Source organism: Natator depressus, chromosome 26, assembly GCF_965152275.1.
Source record: "Natator depressus isolate rNatDep1 chromosome 26, rNatDep2.hap1, whole genome shotgun sequence".
In the NCBI taxonomy this organism is placed as follows: Eukaryota; Metazoa; Chordata; order Testudines; family Cheloniidae; genus Natator; species Natator depressus.
In genome coordinates, this window is record NC_134259.1 from 3,527,304 (window position 1) to 3,554,168 (window position 26,865).

At 39.7% G+C, this 26,865-nt stretch overlaps 1 protein-coding gene across 4 annotated transcripts in view; it reads right to left on the reverse strand.

Annotated features, from left to right (window-relative positions):
- UNC5D (unc-5 netrin receptor D) overlaps positions 1-26,865 on the reverse strand; it is a 289,819-nt gene that overhangs the window by 63,427 nt on the left and 199,527 nt on the right. For 3 of the 4 annotated variants that reach the window (XM_074940275.1, XM_074940271.1, XM_074940273.1), the window contains 4 exons: positions 16,944-17,124; positions 15,548-15,715; positions 12,416-12,580; positions 1,810-1,842 (listed from right to left, as the gene is read on the reverse strand). In XM_074940275.1, coding sequence (XP_074796376.1) covers positions 1,810-1,842; positions 12,416-12,580; positions 15,548-15,715; positions 16,944-17,124 — 547 coding nt within the window. The remainder of the gene's footprint in view (positions 1-1,809; positions 1,843-12,415; positions 12,581-15,547; positions 15,716-16,943; positions 17,125-26,865) is intronic. The other variant, XM_074940272.1, reaches the window with a different exon arrangement.

Sequence of the window (26,865 nt, forward strand, 5' to 3'; positions counted from 1 at the left end):
TTGGTTTAGTACATTAGGAAATGTAATTGATTAAATTATCTCATTTACAATAAGTGCTTTCCATGAGCCATAGAGGGCACACATTTCCTCCAGTTTGCCATTACAGTTTGTTAGGAGATATCAAAGATTTCTCTAGCTTTTATTCTCCGTCTCCCTTCACTTTGCTCTCTTTTTGTACCCTCCAGCCTCTGGAAATCTCTCTCTCCATACAATCATTCTTTGAGCACGTGAAAGTCTTAACAGATATGAAACCAGTCAAAGCCAGAGAACCATGCATAAGGCTATTTCGCAGAACAGGTTGTTTCTTAATTATCTTCATAATTGATTGATTTCACATCAGTGATAATTCATGTAGTCTTAAACTAAGCCCCTGTTTTCAATGAACAGCAACAAGCTGTATTTATATAATGTACTTCTAGCCTCACAGATTAAGGAAACACCATTTAATTCCCCTAGGAGCCTCATGCACTAAAATGGACTCCATTAAGGTTTTATTTTTAATAAATCAGAAATTAAAGCTGTTTGACAGATTCACTTTTAGGATCCAATAATTAAGTTGGAGGTGCATAGATGAAAATGCAACAGTTGCTCAAGATAAGTTACAAAATAAAAGAGTAGTTCAGGGCAGAACGGGGATGGTCCCATTAAGACAAATTTATAAGGGCATGGTAATGCAAGCCAACCATGGAATGTTTTATAGTTTGCTTTTGATTTTGAATATCCATAGAAATATTTCATAATTGGAAAAAGCACAGGGGAAATGCTCTTATTCAAGGACTCTGCGCAACCCAAGCAATAAAATGTAATAACGATCGTTATATGTAGGACACCCACAGAACTCCAATGTGTTACAAGATGAGAAACTGAAGGCCAAGTTCCTTCAGCCTGCCAAGAGGTGCAGCTATCTAGGAGGATAATTATTCTTCTTTATTATTACTTTTATTGCATCACATTTTTGAAACTAAGTTATACATCCTCAATCTGTGTGGATATTATAAGTATCAGTGGACGAGATGCATTATGAAAGAATAATTTTGGTTATAAATCCCTGTTTTTTAACATAGCAAAATACTCTGAACTGTGTTTACTGAACTTCCCATTATAAAACCCCATGAAAATTAACTGTCAATTTGACATCTAAAGCCTACTGCATGTATTCCTAAGAATATATACCTTGGGCTGGGATTTCCAAAAGATTGCCAAATAGTTAGATGGCCAAACCTCAGTGAATTTTAAATGGGATTTAAGTGCCTAATTCACTTAGGATCCTTATAAAACATGGCCTTCATGTCTGGGAATTTCAAATAAATAATATGCACTCATAGGGAATCTTTCACCAGAAGAATTCAAAGAAATGTTCACACATTCAGACACAGAACTAGTGCTTCTCAGAAAATAGATTTTTCCCCACAACATAAGTAGGTCAAAAATATAATCAAAATGTCTTCACTGAAATTCTGGACATTTGGGGGTGTTTTTGTAAAAAGGGAATTTCAGCTGGTTGGGCAAAACCTTTTCTTTATATAGAAATTTTTCATCTGGTCCTGTTTTAACCATAAAACCACAACAGACCTCAAGAGAGCAATTCTAAGATAAGCATTACTGCAGAAATGGCCCACAATTTGATTCATAACTGCTGAAGAATAGTCACTTTTTTATATTTAATCTAAAATCTATGATTACTAAGAAGAGGCTTTTGTTAATCCATTTGCCTTTCATATAACTTTGTTTTATTTAGCTCCTAAACAAATAAAGCAGAATGAAAGAGAAAATGAAAAAAAAAAAATTACAAGACAAAAAACAACTTACTTTGGGGTTTTATTTCATGAAGAAGTTTTTTATCTAAAAGAGAGAGAAAGAGAGAGAGAGAGAGACACAAAGTTGCACTTAATAAATTTACATGGAGTGTATCTATTTCCCATATCACTTTCTGTCTTGCTCTATAAATGAAAAGTTTTCTCCTTCTTTCCTGACAATATGAATTTTTTATGTCGTCCATATATTTTCCTTCATCATGTAAAAGAAATCTCTTCCAAGGTATTTCTTTCCAGTTATTTCTCAGTTGGTTGTTTTAGTTTCTTTGTTACGTCTCTTGGTTATTTTACACTTACATACATACATACATACATACATACATACATACACACACACACACACACCCCCCTCTACTCTTAACTAACTCCTGGCGAGCTCAGATGAAGTTAGTCAAGAATCATCTATATTTCTCAATGAAGGATGATGTAATGAAATAAAAATTTAAAGGAAAACTGATTAGTTAAATATTTGTTTAACAATCAAAAGCACATACATGGTTAATATTCATTCTTATGTACCTGTATATGCAGCACACACAAATACAAGCGTGTGTGTGTGTATATATCAGTCTATATTATATTAGTCATTCACACAATACATTAATTATTAATTTTCTTACTGATTTTAGAAATTACTGTGCTTACTTCCTCATTAGATGAAGAATAGTGCTGGTCTCGCTCTCTCTTTCTCTCTCTCTCTCTCACACACACACGGCAAGAACTGCAATTTAGGGCCCACTCTTACCACCCTTAACTCATATGAGTATCTCATAGAATTCAGAGAGACTATCTGCATGGGTAACTTTCATTAAAGTATTTTTTATAACCAGTACATAACTAAATAGTGCAATTCATGGCTGCAAGATATAATTGAGGCCAAGGACTTAGCAGGATTTTAAAAAAGACATATATGGCTAGGATGAAATAATCATGGTATGGGTATAAATCTACCTCTAGCTTCCTGGCATTGGGAAAACTTTCTCAATAAGTGAGCTATTCCATAATTTTCCATTATAGGGTTTCTTCCTCTGAAGCAACTCGTATTAGCCATTGTCAGAGTCAGGTTAACAGTCTAGATGGACCATTTGAATGCATGATAAAGAAAGGAAACTGGTTATGAGGTGGTTTCCGTTATTTTTATTGACAATAAAAAGGGTCAGTGCTACAGTGATTGAACAAAAGTCCACTGTTATTCATGTTGAAAGACTCATTTTTATGTCCTGTAATTAAATGCTGAGCCCCTATGGTACAGTTTTCCTTTAAAAAGCTTTATGATGGGAAATTGGATGCATAGATGGTGAATGAACCACAAATCATTGAATTTGAGATGGAAACAAACATACCCCTCCTGCAAACACAGATTACAATCTACAGTAGATCTGAATAGAAATGAAATGAGTTTGGTGTTCTCCTCCTGCTAAATGGCAGAACCAGAAGCCATCTGGCCAAAGTCAACATGGCTGGCTGGCTGAGGTATGGAAAAGCAGAATGTTTTGGCGTTTATGATGCACTGGCAAAGGATGCTTGTAGTGCATCAGTTTGTAACCTGGCAAGCTTTTGTGGGCACTGGGGAAAAAAAATCAATGTTTTTTTCGAGATAAAACATGTAACTTTAAAGCAAATAGATAAAAAATAAAACACACACACACACACACTCTCCTTCTCATTGGATTCTACATAGAAACCCACTAAGGAAACTATACAACAGAGAATAATAGTATGGAATGACCACTGAAATAAGCAACATATGCACAAGAAACTGACAAAAACTTAGGACTGCCTCTAACCAAAGTGATCTGTCATTTTTGCTTTCACAAGTCAATCTCTGTTTTTCTCAAGCTTGGTGATGCCATGGCAACCTTTTCTAATTAAAAACACACACGTGTGGGGGGGGGGAGTAAAAAACCCCACAAAACTCCACCCTTATTCTGTTCATGAGGGGAAGGCAATCTGCTGTCTAATTTTTAAAGACTGAGAGAAAATGGATTAGTGCATAGCTTCTGCACTTGTAATGCCAACCAGGCATTACCCATCATGTTGTATCTTTACTTTACAAAAAACTGGTGTCCTTTTAGGCAAGAAGATTAGGTGCAAATGGAGAAATGAACCTTCATTTAGCTGGCAAATACTTCATTGATTTGCTGCTGTTGGTCTGAAAGTTTGTTTTAGAGTCACATCCTTATTGCTGGACCTCACTGGCCATTTTTGTACCCCTGACAATTAGCAATTTTTGAAATATAACTGTTCTGGTCTCTCCTAACCACTCTACATAGTTCTTCATGATAAACTCCTTCTCCTGACCTAGCGTGTATGAATTTGGCATTAATAGATGTCTTCACGTCACGTTCCATGACAGACAACAGATGAAATTTTTGCACTTTGGCTATGACTGACTGGTCTGTGAATACGGCCAAAACACACTCACACAGTATGGTATATTACCATGCATGCTATGGGGCAACTTGATATGGGTACTTGATGAGACCCCCAACATTAAGTATTTAAGAGGAGATTGGACCAAAAACTTATGGGTTTAGTATACTGAAAAATTCTGTGCTATTGATGTCAAATAGAATAGATGACCAAGGAATTATTTTCCAACAATTGTCTTCTATCATACTTATTTATGCAAACATTTAACAAAAGGCAATTTTAACTTTCCAGATGGTCGAAATGGTTAAACACAATCTGCAACTCATGTGAATTTGGAAAACAGAAAAAATATTTTATTGCTGAAGACAGGTTGATCAATCATTTGCCAAACATACTGTAGACTCCAGAAAAGACAGGTGGTGGATATAAAAATGACACCAAAAATTAGGACTTGATAAGTTCATACGCACTTATATTTAGAACTCCTATTAATACACCAGCCTTGCTCATTCTGCACTGCCCTTTCAATCATCAACATTCATACTGGTTATCATTGTGTAAACCTAGCATTGTACTCCTAATGGAAAGGGAAAAATGAATTCTGGAATAACACATTTACATCAAGATCCAAAATGGGTTTAGTTTGGTAAATGTCAAGGGAATTCGCGGGAAAGGTTAGTTTTGTTCCCCATCTCCAGCACCTACATTTCTATTAGGCTGCCTCCCTGCCAATGCAGCATGGTTCTCCACACCATAATATCCAGTCTAGTTTTAAACAACACAAGAAAGCTTCCAAACTTCCCTTGGGAGACATTCTCCAGTGGCGAGATGGAACAGTGGAATAGTGTCCTGCTAATTCAGCCCCATTTTAACCCTATCAGTTTACTGTAATCATTCAGTCTCCCTCCAGGGTTTTTAGACCCCTTAAATAGCTAATATTTAGCCTTGCTTCTCTTACTTATTTTAAATGAGAGCTGTGTAAGCAATAAGTATAGACATCTTCAGAAAACCATATTCACTACTGTTTGTCCAAAGTTTGTGTGTTACCATGGTTTGGATTCATTTTTTTGGAGGGAAGGTCCTTAGTCCACTACTTTATTCCTTGTTCCACCTCAAAGATTTCACTTCCTGGAGAACAGTTGTTTCAGCTGAGAACTGGACTCCCATGAAATCTACCTAACCCCCCAACTGGTCACTGAAATTTTCATTTAATGAATGAAAGTTTGAAAATTCTTTCTGAGGATTAGAACTTTTCCTACCTAGAAAGAACTGCTGGTATCTGCAAGAACTGCAATCCCTATCTGCAGTTTAGGGTTTCCAACCTTGCCTTTGTAAGAGTCCATACTTGTTAAGCACAGAAATGTTTCATTTCTATTTTTGCCTCATGAAAGGAACAAAGTTAACAAGTTGTGCCTGAGATAAATAACCTCCAAGAGATTAGTTTTCTGAAGCACTGCACTGCATTTCCCTCACAATTCCCTGTGGGATGTAAAGCAGAGCTGGTAAGGCACATATTGGAACACGAAGGAAAATAAAAACCAGACGGGATAATTGCATCAATTCCTATTAGCTGAGAAAGCAATTATGGCCCTAAAAATAATTTGACATAACTATATACATACAGCATGACCCATAAAGGAGTAATATCACATCACACTCCAAGATGAAAGAGACAAGAGACACTTAATATTTCAGTCTAATTGAATTAACACATATGGAGATTCAAGTTTTGGAGCAAGCAAATGCTCCCCACCACCTGCCATCCCATCAAAACCAGGAGAGCAACCTATTTAAAAAATGAAACACATAATGGGCCAGACCTGATCTCAGCTCCACTGGTATAAACCTGGAGCAAATCCTTTTAAATCATTGGGCTTCAGTCTTCTTTCTCTTACAACAGCTTGGCATCATCAACTTTCAGTGCAGTTACTCCTTACATAGAATGATAATACTGAGAACAGACTTGACCCCAAATTTTGCTACCTCAGGTACAACACCTATGGACCGGTTTCTGACCCCAATGTTGGGTGAGCAATCACTAGTGTGCGCAACAAAAAGAAATCTGCAGTTACAGTTTCCTCAGCTCCTTTTTCTCCTTGCAAAAAGAGTAGAAACCATAATCTATACAATGAGAGTTTTGCATGCACATCAACCCACTATAGATTTTTATTTTTCCAGGTTAGGCATTATTCAGTGCCAGCCAAGAGTTTAATTCTGCTCATTTAAATAATATCACTTTGATGTCAATACCTATGTTCCTAATAGTCTTCTACTTTAGACTCCTTTTAATTTCAGTAATCTAGTTTGCTTTTCACAATTAATCCCATTTATCCTTTTCAAATAGCTAGTTCATTTTCACTGTCCAAGCTGCACCGAACACTGTGTTAAATTTCATTTACTTGTGTTCACTCAAATACATGAAATAGAAACTATTGTTATTGTGACTTGCTCCCAACAATGATTTAACAACTCCTCCCCCCAAGCATACAAAGAGACCTCCAACTCATTCACATATTTCAAAATTATAAAAGAATTACTCACATAAGGTTTTTAACCTTATTCTCCCATCACCACCCAATTTTTCTTTTTTAAATAAAGCTTGCATTTAGAGCCTAAATTATTTCACAATGCCCCTTTTCTCATTCAAATTTGTTGTGTATACTATTTTACAGACTTTGTAACTCACAGAATCATAGACCCATAAGGTTAGAAGGGACAGCAAGGATCATCTAGTCAAATCCCCTGCCAAGATACAGGATTTGTCGTCTCAACCATCCAAGGCAGATGGCTATCTGGCCTCTTTTTGAAAACTTCCAGTGAAGGAGATTTCACTACTTCCCTAGGCAGTTTGTTCCATTATCTTACTGTTCTTACAGTTAGGAAGTTTTTCCTGAAATTTAATCTCAATCGGCTATGGTGTAGTTTGACCCCATTGCGCTTCTCGTCCTGCCTTTTTTTTTTTTATGGCAGCCTTTCAAGTATATGAAAACCACTATCATGTCCCCCTTTAATTTTATTTTTTCCAAACTAAACGTACCCAGTTCCTTCAGCCTTTGCTCCTATGACTTCCATTCCATCCCTTTGATCATCTTTGTTGCTCACCTCAGGATCCTTTCCAGTTTCTCTACATCCTTTCTATATACTGGTGACCAAAATTGGACACAGTAGTCCAACTGAGGCCTAACCAGTGTCAAGTAGAGTGGTACTATCACCTCCCATGACTTGCAGGCTATGCCTCTGCTAATGCAACCCAAAATTACATTTGCTTTTTTTTGCAACAGTGTCGCACTCTTGACTCATGCGAAGTCCCCTTTGCAAAAAAACAATCTGCTTCAGAGGCAGAAGATTTTTGCTATGCTACAAACGGTTTGTTCCCAGGCCTACTCTATTTAGTTAATTACTGGACAGAAGAGTTTGTGTTGTTGTTTTCAAGAAAAATAATTATACAAAAATTTAGTGTAGAGTCACTGTCTCTTTAAATGTTAAGCCACATGGAAGTACTAGAATTCTGTGGGAAAAGCCAAGATAGCCTAAAAATAATTGCACTTAAGTAAAGTTTGGCAATGCATTTTTTTCTGTTTACTGTAATGCAATTAGCCAGATGAGGCAGACATTCTAAAATTATTATTTGTATTGCAGTAGCACCAATGGGCCCCAGGCATGGACCATGATCCAGTTACTCTAGGCACTCTACAAACACAGAACAAGAGGCTGGTCCCTGCCCCAGAAAATTTACAAACCAAGTAAAGTAAATGAACCAAAATACACTAAATAAACCAGGGCATTACTGAACAAATGTTGTTGCCATGTCACAGCTTTTTGGCAGTCCACGTGAAAGGAGCTGCTGCGTTTCTTTCCAGTTTTCAGTTAGATAAATGTCCACGTTGTAAAACCACCATCAGTGACATTCACTGATCCCCTTGCCTGGGGACTGAATGGGCCTGGGATCTGAACTTCCTTTTACCCCTGAGAACTAGAGTTCCTCCTGGTAAGCACTGGGGCACATTAACAGGGTAGTAGAGTGAATAAAGCAAAAACAGTTAAAGCTGTACCATATCCATTCTGTGGATAAACAGAGGATGTGTGTCTCGCCCAGGGTTGTCAATATGACACCTTTCATTTAAATTTAATAAGAGAAAAAGTGGCTTTGCTGCACTGTACTTGCATCTGTAATCAGTGGTCTTGTGTCTTGAAGCATAAGCACTTTTAAAAAAATATTATCATTATGTATTTGTTTCCCGACAAGGAAGATGGATTGGCAACAGGTTCTTTACATTCTGAAGTTTCTTTGCTTTCAATCACAATTGTGGAATTTCCTCAACTCAGATCTCTGCAAAACCAAAGGTGCTAATCCCTTCCAAAGGAAATCTGCTTTATCTTCAGGACCCAAAACTACTGGGTTTGTAGCTGCGGGAACAAGTGGAAAGAGTCAAACTCTCTTTTGTATGAGACTAGGTAAAAAGCACCATTCAGAACTGCCCACACCTCAAGAACCTTCTGTTTCTGCCAATGGGATTTACAATCAAGCTCTTCTCTAAAGGTACAGTCTATACAGATTCCAGTCTGAATGCCATATTACAGGGTACAGCAGCAGATGAGTGCATTACAGCTAAAGGTAGGTCATTAAAAGAAACTGGACTCAAAGAGCACGTTTTCAGTCAATTAACTGAGGTACCTAAGTGTGTGAGATTCACTCTGCAGAATCTTACAAATTTCTGTTTTTTGATGTGGAAAACATTCCCGCTTGACATGTGTCTGGTTTTCAGTGGTTGTTCCTAAATTTGAGAACTGGGACAGTGCAGAGGCTAAGCAAAAAGTCCAAGTTTACTGGGTGTATCGCTGCCAGGTCCAGAAATAGAATTCAAATGTAATATGAGACAGATTCCCCCTCATCGACCATAGAAATGTGTCTGAGGAGAGTCTCTTGTCTGCTTCTACACAAAGCTCCACCAGTGCATTTTTTGAAGACATGTTTTTTAAAACTCCTGGAGTCAGTATCAAGTATCAGGTGTGGTCCTCAGGAGACACTTGGCTGGCATAGCCCTACGTTTCTGTGTTCCTGCAACATCTAAGAGGCACTTGAACCAATATTAAAGTGATAATTCACTGCAGTCAGTCATGATAGGGTTCATTGTAATAAAATCTCTTCTGGCAAGGGCATTCAGAGACAAGGCTACAGATTGCAGCTAGATGGACTGCTCAGAAAGAACCAGAATGCCTAAGAAAGGGGAAATTAGCCCTTTGGAAATGGTTGGAAAAGCCGCACAACAGAGACCTGTCAGATAACATGCATTATTAACGATACAACAATACTCAGATGCTCCAGTCAGGATCTGTGCCCCATTGTGCTCGGCCCTGTACAAACCACAGGGAGATTGTATCCTTGCCCTGAGATCATGAAACTACCACACTAAATACAAGTAAATTTATCAAGCAGTGATATTTGTGATATGCTCTTTTGACAAATTTAACCTCCCCTCAGACAATGAGCTCCTTTCCACACTGTCACGATAACTCTAGGAGGCATCTCTGTCCCTCCATCTTTAATGCATAAGTATGGCATGGGACACTTTAGGCAAGGTACTGGTATTATACGGCACAGTGTAAGTGGAGGGAATTATCATTGCAGCTTCCGGAAGTGAAAGCGGATCCCTTTACCTTTCTAGCAAAACTTCAGTAAAATCAACAGCCTTTAGGGACACTTTCTGTAAGAAACATCCAGATACTACTGATGAGGGCCATAGAATAGCTAGCAGGCCACCTGCATGACTGCCATAAACATGGATACGTGCTGCAGTGCACAGCTACATCCTTGTAAGCCCCTTTCAGCACATACTTCTGACAAGTCACACCATGGTAACAGGTTGAGATTGATTTTCAATGGATATACTAATATGCATATTGTAGAAATACGCAGGAAGGCATGCGGGACGTAGCAAGCATCTGTGGGGAAGGGCGTTCATCTCATGCATAGCAGGGAGAAAGAACAACGAGCATCTTACATTCACCACAGGTTGAGCCTCAAACGCTGAATGAATTCTGTATCCCACGGATTCTCACTCACTATTCTGCTTATACCCAAGAAAACAAATAAATCGTAAATCCTGCCTATGCCCTCTTAACCAGTTAATGGTTGTTAATTTAATGTCTCAGAAGCTGGACGGACTGTGCTGTAGGACTGGAAATCTCAGCTAATGAATGAGCGATAACATGACTACATTTAAATAAAAAAAAGCCAGGCCTCGGATCTTTAAAGTCTAAGGGGTGTAGGCACTGAAATACAAACTCTTTTGAAAATCCTATCTTAGATAATTTTATATCTTAAGCTTCACTATCTACAAAGGTTACTAATGGCCATAAAATAAAAGGTAATCAAATCTCATGCTGAAAGATGAGCTGTTTCCCAGATGGGGTCCATAAAGGTACGACTTTCTTCCCATCGAATGTACACCTTTGTGCAACTGGTTAGGCACAATATACTTTTTTCTTTAATTCTTCCTTTGAATTTCTAAGTAGAGTAGTAGGCATTAATGGAAGACAGACACCAGTGGAAACCGCCATACCAGATCAGAGTATTGCTCTCTCATTCAGCTAGCAGATGTTGGGCCTATATAGAGAGGATGTCCTACTAGTTAGAGGCATTTTAGACATGGTGGTGAGAAGGGGAAGCAGTGCAAGCTAAAGACTTCAGGCCGACCACCACATCCGAACCGGATTGTAAATGCCATTGAATTCAGCAGATCTGCACTAGGGAGGGATTTGGCTGCTGGGTGATGAAGCAACACTACAAATTTAGAGCAGTCTGAAAGTGCTCAATGCCACAGGTAGCCACAACAGCCAGTGCCAGTTCTGTGCAAGGCATGTTGCCCTACAGGGGATGGACCTACGTGGGAGACGTTCCCTTTATCATCCAATAAAACTGCAGTAAACTGCTTATAAACTATAGTGAATAAAAGGTGAGTTCAAACACTGAGTGACTAACACAGATGTCAGGAACCCTTTAGTTTTAAAAAAAACAATAGATCCACAGTTCTCAAAACACTTTGCATAAGGAAGGTCATTATCCCCACTTTACAGATGGGTTACCCAGCAGGTCAGTGGCAGAACTAGGAACAAAACCCGTGTCTCCTGACTCCCAATCCAGTGCTTTAGCCACCACAGCACACTGCCACACTAACTGGATTAGATTGGAGCCTGAGCTCTCCACTTGTCTTGCTGTGACTGAGGGAGGGAGGGGAAGACACTTCCATGGAAACAGAAACAAAGGAAACTATTTAAAAATAAAACAAACTTTGTTTTTTCAATTCACTTATTTCAGTCCCTGATTGTTCCCAAAGCTGCCATTTTATTGCTATAACGGGATGAGGTGACAACATTGCTCCATGGAAATGGAACTGAATGTAACAGAGGAATAAACTTGTTAATTTCTCATTTATTTCAAGAATATGCAGCTGTCCCGGATGTTATGCACCTCTAGGTTGATATTTCAGCTGCCGGCCTGATTTTTCTTGGATCCTTAGTTGTTATGGCAGCAATCACAATGTGCTAAATGCTTTCCAAATGTTCAAAAAGCATCAGGACCTTGTTGCAAGGGGTTCACACTTACCATGCAGAGCTTAAATCAGCCCTTAGTTACACCTTTGAAATTTTACTGAGTTGCAAAGGTGCAAATGAGAACTGAATCTGACCCAAAGTATCTAAGGCACCAACAAGACACATGTTGGTGCTTCACCCATTTAATCCCATGAGAAGTTGGAAAGCTAAAGGACATGTTCCAATAGTGCGAGATACACTTCTGCTGGGTGACTCACTGGGGCAAAACTGTACACATACGAAGAATTTTTACATGGCTCGCCAGAATCACCTGGTGCTGTCTATATGAAGTAAGCCTGGCCTGTACAGGTTACACTTCCTAAATCCTGATAAATTATTCACTTTGGGCCTAATCGAGAGGCCCTTGAAGCCAGAGTGAGCCTTATAATTGACTTCAGGGGGCTTTGCCTCAGGCCATAACGAAGAGCCAAGAGTCAAATGAATTTCAAATTGGCAGATACATAACTCCCTGAAAATGTATTCCAACATCTGTAAGGATTTCAGCCACGAGCCTCCTACGGATTTAAATGTGAGTGATGGTGTTGCATTCTAGAGCCCTGCAGTTGGGCATCTCTTTCAGAAGGAAATGCCTTCAGGTCACTGTTAATGAGAGGGGTCATTGTCATGTCACCTACCTTGAATACAAAGCCCTTCGGTGCAATTCTCAGATTCTTGACTAAAGCCCTCACAGAATTTTCCTCCATTTCTTGGAGGTGGAGCTGTACATTCCCGAATTCTCAGATGCTCACATTCCGGGCTGCAGACAGACCATTCGCTCCACACCTCCCAACTACCATCCACTAAAAAGGAAAAAAAGTAAACATGATCACTGTGTGTTATCTGACCAGCCGGTGTGATCAGACTGTACTGTACTGAAAGCTACCTGCTCCACTGGTTATTCAGATGTGTTCAGGGTTACTTTTAAAGAAACCTAAGTCCCCCACTCAGGGGGATTTAGCAACTGGAGCACACACTATCAAACTCAAGAGATGTCTGTACAGAAGATTAGCTTTATTTCTGGATAAGAACTACATAATACTGATTTTAAAGATGCAGGCCATGTCTGATGACACATATCTAGCATCTATTATCCAGAAAGATCCTAAAGATCTTTAGGATTCTAATTGTCTTCTCTCCCATATTATACACACAGATCTCCACCACTGACACACTGCCACCTCTGGGGTGGAACGCAGCATCTTTCTGAGGCTATGTCTACTCTAACACTTCTGCCAGTAAAACTTACGTTGCTCAGGGGTAGGAAAAAACTACCTCCTGACCAACATAAGTTACACCGACAGAATCATCGGTGTGGACAGCGCTATGTTGGTGGGAGATGCTCTCCAGCCCAGTTAGCTACCACCATTCATCGACTGTGGTTTAATTATGCTGGCAGGAGAGCTCTCTCCCATCAGCATAGAGTGCCTACACCGGAGATCTTACAGCGGCATAGCTGCAGTGGTACAGCTGTGCTGCTGTAAGGTCTCTAGTGTAGACATAGTCTAAATAGATTTCAGAGTAGCAGCCGCGTTCGTCTGTATCTGCAAAAAGAAAAGGAGGACTTGTGGCACCTTAGAGACGAACAAATTTATTTCAGCATAAGCTTTCGTGAGCTACAGCTCACTTCATAGAATCATAGAATATCAGGGTTGGAAGGGACCTCAGGAGGTCATCTAGTCCAACCCCCTGCTCAAAGCAGGACCAATCCCCAATTAAATCATCCCAGCCAGGGCTTTGTCAAGCCTGACCTTAAAAACTTCCAAGGAAGGAGATTCCACCACCTCCCTAGGTAACGCATTCCAGTGTTTCACCACCCTCCTAGTGAAAAAGTTTTTCCTAATATCCAACCTAATTCTTCCCCACTGCAACTTGAGACCATTACTCCTTGTCCTGTCATCCGCTACCCCTGAGAATAGTCTAGATGCATCTTATATGGAACCACCTTTCAGGTAGTGGAAAGCAGCTATCAAATCTCCCCTCATTCTTCTCTTCTGTAGACTAAACAATCCCAGTTCCCTCAGCCTCTCCTCATAAGTCATGTGTTCCAGTCCCCAAATCATTTTTGTTGCCCTCCGCTGGACTCTCTCCAATTTTTCCACATCCTTCTTGTAGTGTGGGGCCCAAAACTGGACACAGTACTCCAGATGAGGCCTCACCAATGTCGACTAGAGGGGAACGATCACGTCCCTCGATCTCCTGGCAATGCCCCTACTTATACATCCCAAAATGCCATTGGCCTTCTTGGCTACAAGGGCACACTGTTGACTCATATCCAGCTTCTCGTCCGCTGTAACCCCTAGGTCCTTTTCTGCAGAACTGCTGCCTAGCCCTTCGGTCCCTAGTCTGTAGCGGTGCATTGGATTCTTACGTCCTAAGTGCAGGACTCTGCACTTGTCCTTGTTGAACCTCATCAGATTTCTTTTGGCTCAATCCTCCAATTTGTCTAGGTCCCTCTGTATCCTATCCCTACCCTCCAGCGTATCTACCACTCCTCCCAGTTTAGTGTTGTCTGCAAACTTGCTGAGGATGCAATCCACACCATCCTCCAGATCATCGCTGTAGCTCACGAAAGCTTATGCTCAAATAAATTTGTTAGTCTCTAAGGTGCCACAAGTCCTCCTTTTCTTTTAGTCTAAACAGAGTTCAGCAGCAATACTTAACAGTTTAGGGCAGAAAGTAAAGACCATCACTGACAGCCAATAAAAAACTGCAAGAGGGAATCTGATAGATATTTCTTCATAATGCAGCTATTAGCTCCTAGTGTTCATCCAAAATTCAGCTCCAAAGAGGCTGACGTGTGAAGGTTTCACACAGCTCTAGAGCAGGAACAGTGCTGACATTTACAAAAAGAGCATAGATGACTTTGGTGGTCTCTCTTTAATGCCCTGAGTGAGATCTAGGATCAGTATGTCTCGGACTTATCTGTAGTTCTCTCCGTCCCCACTCACACCCTAAAAGCATTCCACAGTCCCCTGTCTACACTTCTCACACACAAGTCAGGTGAACACAGGCACTTAAGATTCTTTTAAATCCCAAATCAGTAAATACTGGGCCAAAGCCTATAAAAGTTAATGGAGAGACTCCCAGCAATTTAAATGAGGTCAGGTTCAGGCCCAACAAAAATATTAAATCCTAAAATTATACACACACACACCAGTTTTATTTACTCACATGTGTTGGACATACCCTCACTTCCCCCAAATCAGACAAATAGTGTTTCAGGTGAACAAGAGAGGCAACACACTGTCTCAAGGGACATAACTATTCTTCAGTTATAACCTGAGCTTGGTATACAAAGGGAAAATGCATTTTAAAGCAAAGCATTTGAAAACCGAATTATCTTTTATTTACTCATTATGTCCCGAATTCAGGGTTCTGTGTTTCTCCTGCTAAAGTTACCAACATCACTAAGCCCTACATTCAGGAGGTAAGGAATGGAGTGCTGTGCCAAGTTTTAAGGGGGACCAGTCCTTGAATACGTGGAGACCTCTCTTTATATCATAACAATCACTGTTTAGTGCCTAAGCACCCAGGTGAATTCACTGGGCACCAAGCACCCTACCAGATCAGGTCACAGTTGATTGTAAGTCTTTTGCTATTGCACAAAAAGATAAAAAGCACAGACTATGAACTTCGGTCTAAACAAATGCCTTCCCATTTCCCCTTTGATCCCAGTAGCTCTGCATAGCACAGGAAGCCACCGAGCACTTCAGATGGAGAGAATGCTCTCTTGGTGTCACATTTAAAGTTAGACTTGGATATCTCACCAGGGCAAAGTGAAGTGCAGGTAATTTTCTGCACTGACATTCCCTCACAAAAAGCACCCCCGTTGAGCGGAGCAGGGTTGGTACAGGTCCGGGATCGCTTCTGCCAGCCTCGGCCACACCGCACATTGCAGTTAGACCACTCAGTCCATGACGACCAGCCTCCATTCACTGCAACACACATGCATGGCATTATGGATGGCATGGTAAGACTTAAGCATCAAGTCTTTATTTCTGATCCCTTTGTTCTCAGATTTTTCTTTTTTATATATTCTGCAAGGTAAATTCCAAGCCCAAATAGGGGCATCACCACCTAAATAGCACCAGGATGCAATTACATAAAGGACACGGTGTCAAAGAACTGCTGTGTTTGCCTTTGGTGGGTTTATATGCCAGAAGGTGTAATGACTGACAGTGAGACTCTAAAGGGAATGTGGAGGCAGGCACCTCAGTTCTCTTCAAATATGCTTCACTTAAAGGATAAACACAACCGTTTTTTTAAAAAGTGATGGTTTAGGCATGCCTCTGACTTCATTGATAAAATGTCACTCTCCAGTTTAATGAACACTGTAAGCAACAGGGTGTGGTAAAAATAAAAGTTTCTGCTTCTTTTACCAGTGCCACACAACATTTAAGGGCTTGTCTTCACTACCGGGGTAAGTCAACCTAAGTTACACTACTCCAGTCACTTAGGTTGACTTCCTCCTTACTCTTCTCGGAGAGGTGGTGTACCGGGGTCAACCGGAGAGCACTCTGCCGTCGATTTATCGGGTCTTCACTAGACCTGCTAAATCGACCCCTGCTGCATCAATTGCAGCAGTGTCGATCTCCCCGTAGTGAAGACCAGCCCTTAGGTTCATTATCCAGTCTTTGTATAATGCTACATAGGTCCAATTAAGGGAAGCACTTGAGCATCTCTCTATTCAGAATGGTATTTCATAGAATCATAGAATATCAGGGTTGGAAGGGACCTCAGAAGATCATCTAGTCCAACCCCCTGCTCAAAGCAGGACCAATCCCAATTTTTTGCCCCAGATCCCTAAATGGCCCCCTCAAGGATTGAACTCACAACCCTGGGTTTAGCAGGCCAGTGCTCACACCACTGAGCTATCCCTCCCCCCAATTTAGACACGTGCTTAAGTGCTTTCCTGAATTAGGGCTTAAGAGCACCACGTGTAAGGCTTATTTCTTTGGCCAGGCTTATAAGCGGACCTTATTGATAACTGGAACAAGGATTATTTATTATTTTTGTCCTCTTGGAGTGCCTGGAAGCCCTCATCACAGACAAGGACCCCATTGTGCTAGGCACTGTACAAACAAATATGATCTTTATTTGCAACCCACTGGTTATTACGAATGCAAAGAATCCAGGCAGTAAATATTACACGTTTCTACTGACCATACACCACGACTGTCGCAGACATGCTCCTTCTCTTGGCCACTATGTTGGCAGCCATGCAGGTATAGTTCCCGGAATCAGACAGACGGGCCTGGCGGATGATCAGGTTGTGATCTGCCCTGGTGTCGATGTTCTCATCCTGGTTGGAATCGATGGGCTCCTCATTCTTAAGCCATTCCACCTGATGGGTAGGGAGATGAGAAGAGAATGAAGCAGAACAGCTGGAGAGAAAGATGCACAGTGAAAATAACCATGACCCAGGGATAGTTATTGTTACTGCAGAAGCTATCTGCAAGGCACTTGGACTGTTTGACTGACATATTAATTTAAGGCATGGTGAATTGGTGTTTTACAGAACTGAGAAACTAAAAACAGAAGTGGAGTCTTTAGACCCTGTTAAGAGGCTGAACAAATGTGTCTCATTTTTATAGATAGGTTTTTCAGACTGAAAGGAGGTAGGGTTGTGTCCTGAAGTCAAATACCCTTCCAAGTCTCAGTTCAGATGGATAACCTCAGTTGGGAACTTGTGGAAGGACTTGCAACTTTGAGGTAATGAGCTTATGGATTTGCAGACTACAGGCATTCATTAGCACACTGTTCTATGCAGATGGTCTGCAATTTGTAGATTTTCCAGTTTATAAACAAATCTGCAAAAGCAGACCATCAAAGCCAATTAGATTTCATGCCAGACAGCAGGTTCCTCTTCCAGTACCATTAGTCATTTTGGTTAGCTGGGGACAGAAGGTGTGCAACTGACATACCTATAGTTCGTAACATCTCTGCAAGATGGCACAGTCAGATGGAAGCCAGCCTTTGAAGGGAGATGGGGTTTATGGCAATGTTTTTCTTATATGATACCCATGGATATAAGAAATTTATTGACAAGTATACAGGTCTGCTAAGCAAGGGACTGGATGCACATTTGAGCCATATGACATATTTTATAAACACAATAGCTGAAAAATTCAAGCGTGGGGTACATTTCCTCCTCTATTTTCAATGTATGCTATTAGGCAAAAAAGAAATCACAGCAAGATGAGTTAAAGATACAGCATTATTGTTAAGTTTAGCATTAAGCATTCTAAACACTTCTATGTATCTAGGTACTCATAATGCTCCCATCACCATAACATTAGTTATGTATTTTGTGTTTCAAACCTTACCATTATTTAACATTGTTCCTTAACACTCTCTTTCATGGAAACTAAAGGAGAGTTCCTGGGACATATACTTGTGTGCTGCACGTGAGACCAGACAATGTTTAGAGAGAAACTACACAATGTTGGATGAACATCTAAGGTATGTTCTGTCACAGCCTAGAAGCCACCTCCTCTATTGGTCAGTCTTGATAGCAATCACATAGTTATAGACACCTTAATTCATCAGTCCCACTCCTTGCATTTATTCTCACTGGTGTTTCAGCTGACCTCTACCCCTGAACAGAATCACCTCCTTTTTACCAACGCCTAATTGATAAGGGCTTGTTTCCACTTACCAGGGGATCAACAAGCAGCGATCGATGCATCGGTGGTCAATTTAGCGGGTCTAGTGAAGACCCACTAAACTGACCGCAGATCGCTTCCCCCGTCGACTCTTGTACTCCACCAGATCGAGAAGAGTAGGGGGAGTCAACAGGAGAACATCTCCCATCAACATCGTGTAGTGTGGACCCCGTGGTAAGTAGATCAAAGCTACATCGATTTGAGTTATGCTAGTCACATAACTCAAATTGCATAGCTTAGATCGAATTTCCCCTGTACTGTAGACAAGGCCTCAGGCTCAAGTTCTGGCCTATTCATTTTACTGGGATTACATAGGATGTGTAAGCAGTATTTGTGTAAGCTTATGCTCAAATAAATTGGTTAGTCTCTAAGGTGCCACAAGTACTCCTTTTCTTTTTGCAGTATTTGAATGTACCTGTTAAGGTGTCTTCCTCATTTTTAGCTTTAGGGGCTATCCTTCCTTGTTTTACCACCTATGGATTATTTGATCATACTCTTCCTCCATCAATGATTATTCTTTAGATGGATTTACACAGGTTTATTACAGTTCCCTTTAGTCTGAGTGAGGTAGGAAACTATCAAGTGAATTGAAATCCACATACTATTCATTTTCCTCCATGCAATTAACTTCAACACTTGTAATCAGACTATGCCTCGTCAAAGAAACTAGGAATCCAAGTTAAACTGAGGAACTACAGCACCAGAACAAGTTAAGTGACAGAATTCCAATGGCCACAGTCAGCATTACATTCACTTTATATGCAAGGAAATGACAAACATGTCTAGTAATATTAAATGAAATGACAAATGTGACTAGTGCTAGTGCAGACTGGAGTTCACGATTTTACACCTATATATATTTTACATTGTGACTCTCTCACCAGATCAATTTTTTTTTAGTTCCAGGTTTCTGTTACAGCAGCACTTTTGGACTTCACGCTATTTTTCCTCTAGACAACTCAATATTTTCCAGGAGAGACAGAGAGAGAGAGAGAGAGCGCGCGAGCGCACTGTGATCCATTGTTTATTGAGCCTGAGATTGCGAATGAAAAACGTTTACATTAACGCAAAGCATTTAAAAGAATGATGATCGGTGTGAAGGGAGAACATTAAACAGATGGAACATAAACGTGAAAACATTGAGAGATGTGCAATCAAAAGATGATTTGTAAGCGAGGGCATGCAGTGCCTTTTACTTTTCATCTGCATGTTTGACAGCACTGTGAATTCTCCTCACTAATCCCAGCCACCACTGCAAGACCCCCTTCTCCTAGAGAATTACTTTCTTTAAAACGGGAAGGTGCCTCTGCCACATCTGATTAATACTTCTAAAGCAGCAGGAGTTTAGAAAGCAATTTTTTAAAGGATGAACTGCTAACTTGGCTTTTTTTATTTTACCATTTCCAGTGATCTAGGTTCCCTTTAGATAACTTCTCCACAAAGGACACAAAAAGTAAAGGTGTGAGATAATTCACCACATTTCCATATCCAAATGAAACCCTAACTCTGAATTTTTAACCTGGAATCTCTAAAGAGTTGACTTAAAATTCATTAGCATTTAACTTCCCTTGCTTTATCATCAGTGGATGTCATGCAATTCATTATAATGTGCTGAAAATAGCTGCCTTTTTAAGGATTAGACTGTCTGAAGATCTTTAATACTTGACTCATGAATGAAGTTTCAGAATGACTGTCTATAATGCAACTTAAGTTTTTATATATAAATGTTTTTTTTAACCCAGAAATCATGCCTGCTCAGAATTAAAATGTTCCCATAAATTTCCACCAAAGGCTAATCATGTAATGATCTACAAAAGAAATGCAGGGGCAGATATGGATTAACTCAGCTTCTCTACATTGGGTGGCAGAGGATGAATTAGCATAATCATAAATTTGTTCCAATTACAGAAGGCAATTACCAGAGACCAGCTTACAGCACTATCAAAATGAAATCAGTTAAGCACAGCATATCGCAGGTAGATTGTAGTGGGAGTTGGTTATTTTTAAGACAGAGTTCAGTAACTAAAAAGCTCATCCATTTTTCTGTCTATTGAAAATATACCATAAAAATATTTCAGTGCCAACTTCATAGGCACAAAACACACGTGAGATGCTTTAAGTGGTGAAGTCTAATAATGCTTAGCCTGTGCAAAAAATTTAATCAAATTAATGTATGCATATGAATCGTATTTAAATATGTACCCGTATAAATATTATGGACACGCATCTTCCAATTTCCTGATTACAAATTCAGAGTACCCTGGGGACTTGTAAATGTCCATCAGAATATTAATGAAGGCAGCAATACAGATGAGGCAGACATTGCAGAGAAGAGTTAGGAAAGGTAGCATGACTCTTTTAAAACGCTGTCCTTTTCAAAGGTGCTTCTCATGCATGAGATGGCACAATAAAAAAACCTTACAGGCCAAAATCCTCAGTGGGTTTTAGAGTCTGATTCAAAGATCACTGAAGTCATTGGGAGGCTTTCTGCTGCCTTCAAAGGGTGCTGGATTGGGAGCTTAACCAGGCATTAACCTGTTCGCTTCAATGATCTATGCCAATTTATACCTGGGGAGCTCTCTATTCTCCTTAGAGGAATATTTCAAGAGGGTGATGCAGACAAAAGTTTTTTGCACACAGCCCTGTGTGGAGACTGGCTATTTGTATGTCTGTTTAAGTAGCTATGTCATATTGGATGGGTCTTTGTCTGAATAAGAAACAGGTTTGGGAAGTGTTACGTTCAGAAATCCTTATTGAACTATATAATTTCATTCAATACATTGTAAGGTCTTTGGAGTAGGGACAGTCTCTCTTACATGCTTGATGGACAGCACAATGGGGTCTGGTCCATGATTAGGTGCCACTACAATACACATAAATAATATTTCCCGTTGGGCTCAGAAATACTTCAAGCAACTGTCTATATAATTCAATAAAATGAGCAATATAAAAATAACAGCCCCAAGATTATTAAAACAAAATTATTAAATACCTAATTTACACAACATCTTTTTTGCATTTTATTCAGTTTGGACAATGAAGAATAGAATGATCAGCTTCCCCTTGTTCTGGTTATTTGCACACACTGGTTCCTAAGCACTGTCCCCACCTTGCCATATTCCAGTTTCACAGGATTTCAGGGGACACAATTTTTAAAATTGCCATAGGAAGTAATAATGGGAAAAATGATTTTAATAGATTTTGTGTGCCACACACCACTGTTGCCTCTCCACATTTTAAATTTTAAGCCAAATCTCCATTTTGAATCTTAAATTGGTTTGTGCAGTATCCCTTCCACACCAATTAGTATAGCTTATTCCCCTGCAGGACTGACGGATATGCCTGGATTTTATGTTCTCTCTCATGTATCTTGTTTGAGAATATATAGACATTTAATAACCAACAGGAACAATGCAGACTTGAGGTCCTTTGGGCACAAATGATAATTTTATAGGTCAGAATACAAAAGACCTCAGTGTACCTCTGCATTTAGATTAAACTACCTTGCCCTTTACCTACAGCATCTGACTTTCTCATTTGGTCAATAACCCGGGTACACGTATACCAGAGATAATATAGTTAGAATGTCAGCTCCCCTTGAAGAGAGAATCAATTGCCTTCTGGATCCAAGATAAATGCTGTGCAATCTTAAGATGGGAAAGGTCAACATCTGGCTAATAGCTGCAACAATATTTCCTATTACCTTGTCACTTTACAGTTTTTTAAATAGACTCCCTTCTAAATTGGGAACATTAGTAAATATTCCCTTAACCTTCTACTATCAATTAAGCCAACACCATTGCTGCCTCAAGTCCTTACGAAACAAGCCATCATTTGCATCTTCAAAAGTGCATTAAAATTTTTGGATCAGTTTCATGCTTTAAAGACAAATCCATTCTATCAATGCTTGGACATTATGGTGGAGTGCACTTTAGAGAAACCCTTAGCTATATTGCTGCTTGTGAGATGACTGATGCTAATTACACTCATCACAACTCTCTCTCAGTTACCAGGGAGACACAACGGATAAGGCAAAATGTATCATTTGTTTTATACTGAGATTGTAAGCTCATTGGAGCAGGGTCTGTCTTTTCGTGGTGTGTGTATAAACCTAGGCAGCACAACTGGCACTAAGATCACACAACAGTTTCACAGAAGACATTGATCAACGAAAATCCTGCAGATAACTTTTGGCCACTCCTGACTAAAGACTAATTTAAAATCACTGACCTATGGATGAAAGGCTCCATACCTCACATCACCAACCCCCTCATCCCCAGTTCATCCACTCCTCATGCTTTGTTTTGTCCTGATTTACAACTCCCCCCCACAACACAATTTTTGTTTTCACATTACACACACAATATCAGATGGAATTGTAGTTAGAAAGCAACTCTATGTAACTGAGACATCGCCTCTAACTTTGTATTCATTGCAGGAATCAAACCTAAACGTCTGGTAATAAATGGCACCAAAACACACAGACTGTTCTGTAGGAGAAATTATGTTTAATGTGTCCACTTTAAAAATATTTACACATGGTAAAAGCTAAACACCATGAATCCTCTGATATTTACTGCAGTTTTTTATTGCAATATGATTCAAAATGGGGGAGAGGGGGATAGAATGATGAAATGCAAAGGCAGAGACCATACAGACAACAAAACTACAAGAAATAATCACACCTGCATTCTTTGTCAATAACAAAGTACTTCACACTGCCTTCTTTGTCAATAACAGCTGTTCCATCTATCAATCATCCATATTTTAAATAACCCCCCACCGATAACTTTCAAATCAATGGTATAAAGTTGGCAGATATAATTTTGAGCTAGCACCATAAAACTAGCCAAAGGCTACACAAAATCAGAAACCAAGGGTCTTGGAGGCGTGTCTCCTTCAGTTCTTCATTCTACTTGCCTTCCTGTAACAACCACTGCAGAACAGCGAGCACTACTGTGAAGCTGTTTCAAGTGACACTGTCTCTGCATGGGTATTAGTTTGTCTGATATAAATAATACAAGAGATGCTTATACCAGAGCTCGAGGCACCCTATCAATTAACTAATATGACAACTTAATGCCTCCAGAAGAGCTGTGGGGAATATTTTTTGCCCATTGAAAATTTTGACCCTCCCTCTCTCCACAAAAAACAACAAAAATGTTGGCTGAAAACTGCCGGTAACCAAAAATCTTGGTTTTCAGATGAAAATTTTTGTTTTTCTATCTATAGTTGGACAAACAAAAATTTGAGAGAGAAAGAGAGAGAGCACGCACAAGTAAAACAAACACTTCCCACAAGAAAACCAGTTAGTTGAAAGCAGAATTTTCTGCCAAAAGAAATTTTCACCAGAAAATTTTCAACTAATCCTAACCTAGCATTACAAATGAACATTCAACAATCCACCTGGCCAGCCAGTCAGCAACTACCAAAAAAAAAATAAAACAAAATTTTAAAAAATTGATTTTCTACTCTACTCCCCATCATTGTTCTGAGAACCATACCCTCTACCCTCTCCCCAAACTCTACTAAATACACGTCTTTTGTAGAATCCCAAAAGGTCACCAAATTCAGGCTATTTTGGATGAAGGGGATGGACCAAGCTCCAGAGCCCCTGGGCTGCCAATAGAGCACCATGCATTGCCCCCATCCCTCTTATAATAAAGGGGGGTCTGGCTCTAGAGTCCCTTACGACTGCACAGTTACAATGGGTGAGCACAGGCACATCAGATACTCTAATTACTGAGACCTTTAAGGAGATCCCTCATGCCTCGTTTCATTTTGTTTTTTTCTTTTAACCTAAAAAATCCAACAATTGTATGAAAAAGCCTCGACATCATAAATTATTGTAGATGATTAATGAAAAAAAAAGTTTGCCAGATCCAACCCATTCACATCTACCTTTATGATCACATTGTTATTTCATCAGTTCAATCAAAAGGCATTAACCTTCATTGCAAATCCCTAGTATAGGACTGGGTCAACTATACCTACTGCATTGTCCAAATTATTTCATGGAGGGAATGCTGTTACCAAATCAGTTAATCATGGTGCCATCATACTGTTCTGGTAAGCATATGTTTCTGTCATTAGACTGAATGTACAATCCCATTACAAAAATCTGATGTGCCAACTAACTCATAAATCAGACTGGGCTTTTGTGTAAACTGCAGGGAGGCGGTGTGGGAACCTTATCTCTGGAAAGATATTATGTATGGTTTGGTGTAATAGTGAGAATTCTAGAAGGCAAGTGCCTGTGTAGGTATTTTCCTACACTGTCAATTTTCTTTATATTGACCTTTAACTGGCCCCCAGCTATTACATTTTCGTAGAAAAGACAGAGGGTGGTGATGCTCAGACACGACACATGCCATGCTGCCCACACCTCCCTATCTCAGATACTGTGTTTCACCCACTTCATAATGACATATTTACTATTACACAGCAAGGGCACTGAAATCCACCACCAAAAATGAATCCATCCACAGAATGTTCCAAATGGACTGGAATTAGGGAGTTGGGGGGGAGGGAGGGGAGGACCCCAAAAGATAGCCATAAATAATTTCAAACATTGTGACCTGTTAGCTCATCTTTAGTTGCAATGTTCTGGGTACGGAGGTTTTCAGTGTTGACTAAATCACAGCATTAGGACATTGTCCTGTAGGTTCTCAAGACAATCAAATTGGAAAGCAAAGAGTCAACTTACTGGCACCTCTCCTTTTGCAGGAATAAGAATCACATTTGAATTGGAATTCCATGCCTTTCCTTCATGTAAATACTGCACAATGACACAGCACTAATAAAACCAAAAATTATTATGTGGGTTTATATGGTACCTTTTCCAGTAAGGCAATGCTCATGGATCATTTGACTTTAATTATTTTCTGGTGAGCAAGAAATAAATGACCTGGCTGACACTGAAACCCGAAGTCCCCTGACTGTATACAGCTCAGGTGAATAGGAGAACAAATTAGGTGAGGCTCTTTTGGTGCATTTCTTTAGCTAGATAGCCTGCAAACAAAAGATATATAGCGATTCACAGACCTTATTTTAAAAGGGTACAATGTGTACTAAAAGTATATTTCTTGATACTGTGAATCAGGATTGTTTGAAAGATAGACAAATAACTCAAGGCTCCGGAGATGCTGTCCATGGTGCTACTAGTTGGACTTCATCTGTTTTTCAATGCATAGGCATTTACAAGGTAATTATAAATGTAGCTGACACAAAAACATTTTTAGATAAGAATATTGGGGAGTGTTCTTTACAATGTTTTGCAGATGTCATCCCAATATGCAACATCTCATTTTTACCAAGCTCTTGGAGATAAGAAAATCACCACAGAACACACATAGTAATTGAAACCAAAAGCTATAAACAAAGAGATTGCAGTGTCTTTTCCTTTTATATGCTTGCAATCAAACATTATGATGTGGCATTAAGGAAAACAAAAACAAAACAACACAATTCCTCCACTCTCCACCAGTTTATTTCTTTCAAGAAAATAAAGAATAAAGGCCTAATCCTTTGAACAATTGCTATCAAGTGTAATGCTCACATACTACAGTGATGAGTATGGCAAAAAGATTCTAAATAAAATAGACTCTTGTGTATTTGTATTGTTTTCAACAGGAATTGTCATGGTAGTAATTGTCACAGCTCAGGATTAGCTGCACTTTTGACCACTTTCTGGTCTCTCTGAGAACATCCCCTCAGGTGTCAGGCCCTTTCCTCTCCTGAGGTGGAATTCCGCAAGTCTCCCACTCTTAGAGTGGACCCTGGGCTATTGCCCAATGTATCAACCGTGCTTACCCAGCAGGCCCAACTGGGTTTGACCCCTACAGTTCTACCCTTTGGGAGTCTGTGAACAGTGCTGTATATAGTGACCAAACAGCCTTCTTCAAACCGCAGTATTGTTTACTTTGCTGTTGAAACCAAACATTTAGATTAAAAAGATCTTAAAACAACCACCCACATGCATATCTATCCCCTGATGGTAGCCTAGGCAGGGGAAACCTTCTTCAAACATCCCAGTGGGTCCTGTATGTCAGTCTGGTTCCCTCAAAGAACTTCCCCCATCTTCAGAAAGTTTTCCTTTTTAAACTATTACTGCCCTTTTGATCTTCTGGTTCCCAGACCTTGTCCATGCTTATCAAATCCAGTTTTGTAAGCTGGCTGGAGCCAGGAGGTCAAATCTTCAAAGATAATAGTTCAGACATGTCTCTTAACAAACTTCTAAGCATTTGCCAAAGGGTCGATTATTTTTAGTCAGTGTTTCCCTTCCTGTTTGTTTTTTCCTGACAACTATCCCCCTATTAAACTAAACCAACATATTCACGCTGTAAACAAGACAGGAACCAGGTCAACATACAGTATTCATAAATTATTACAGAGCAGCTCCGGTATCTACTGAAGCAACC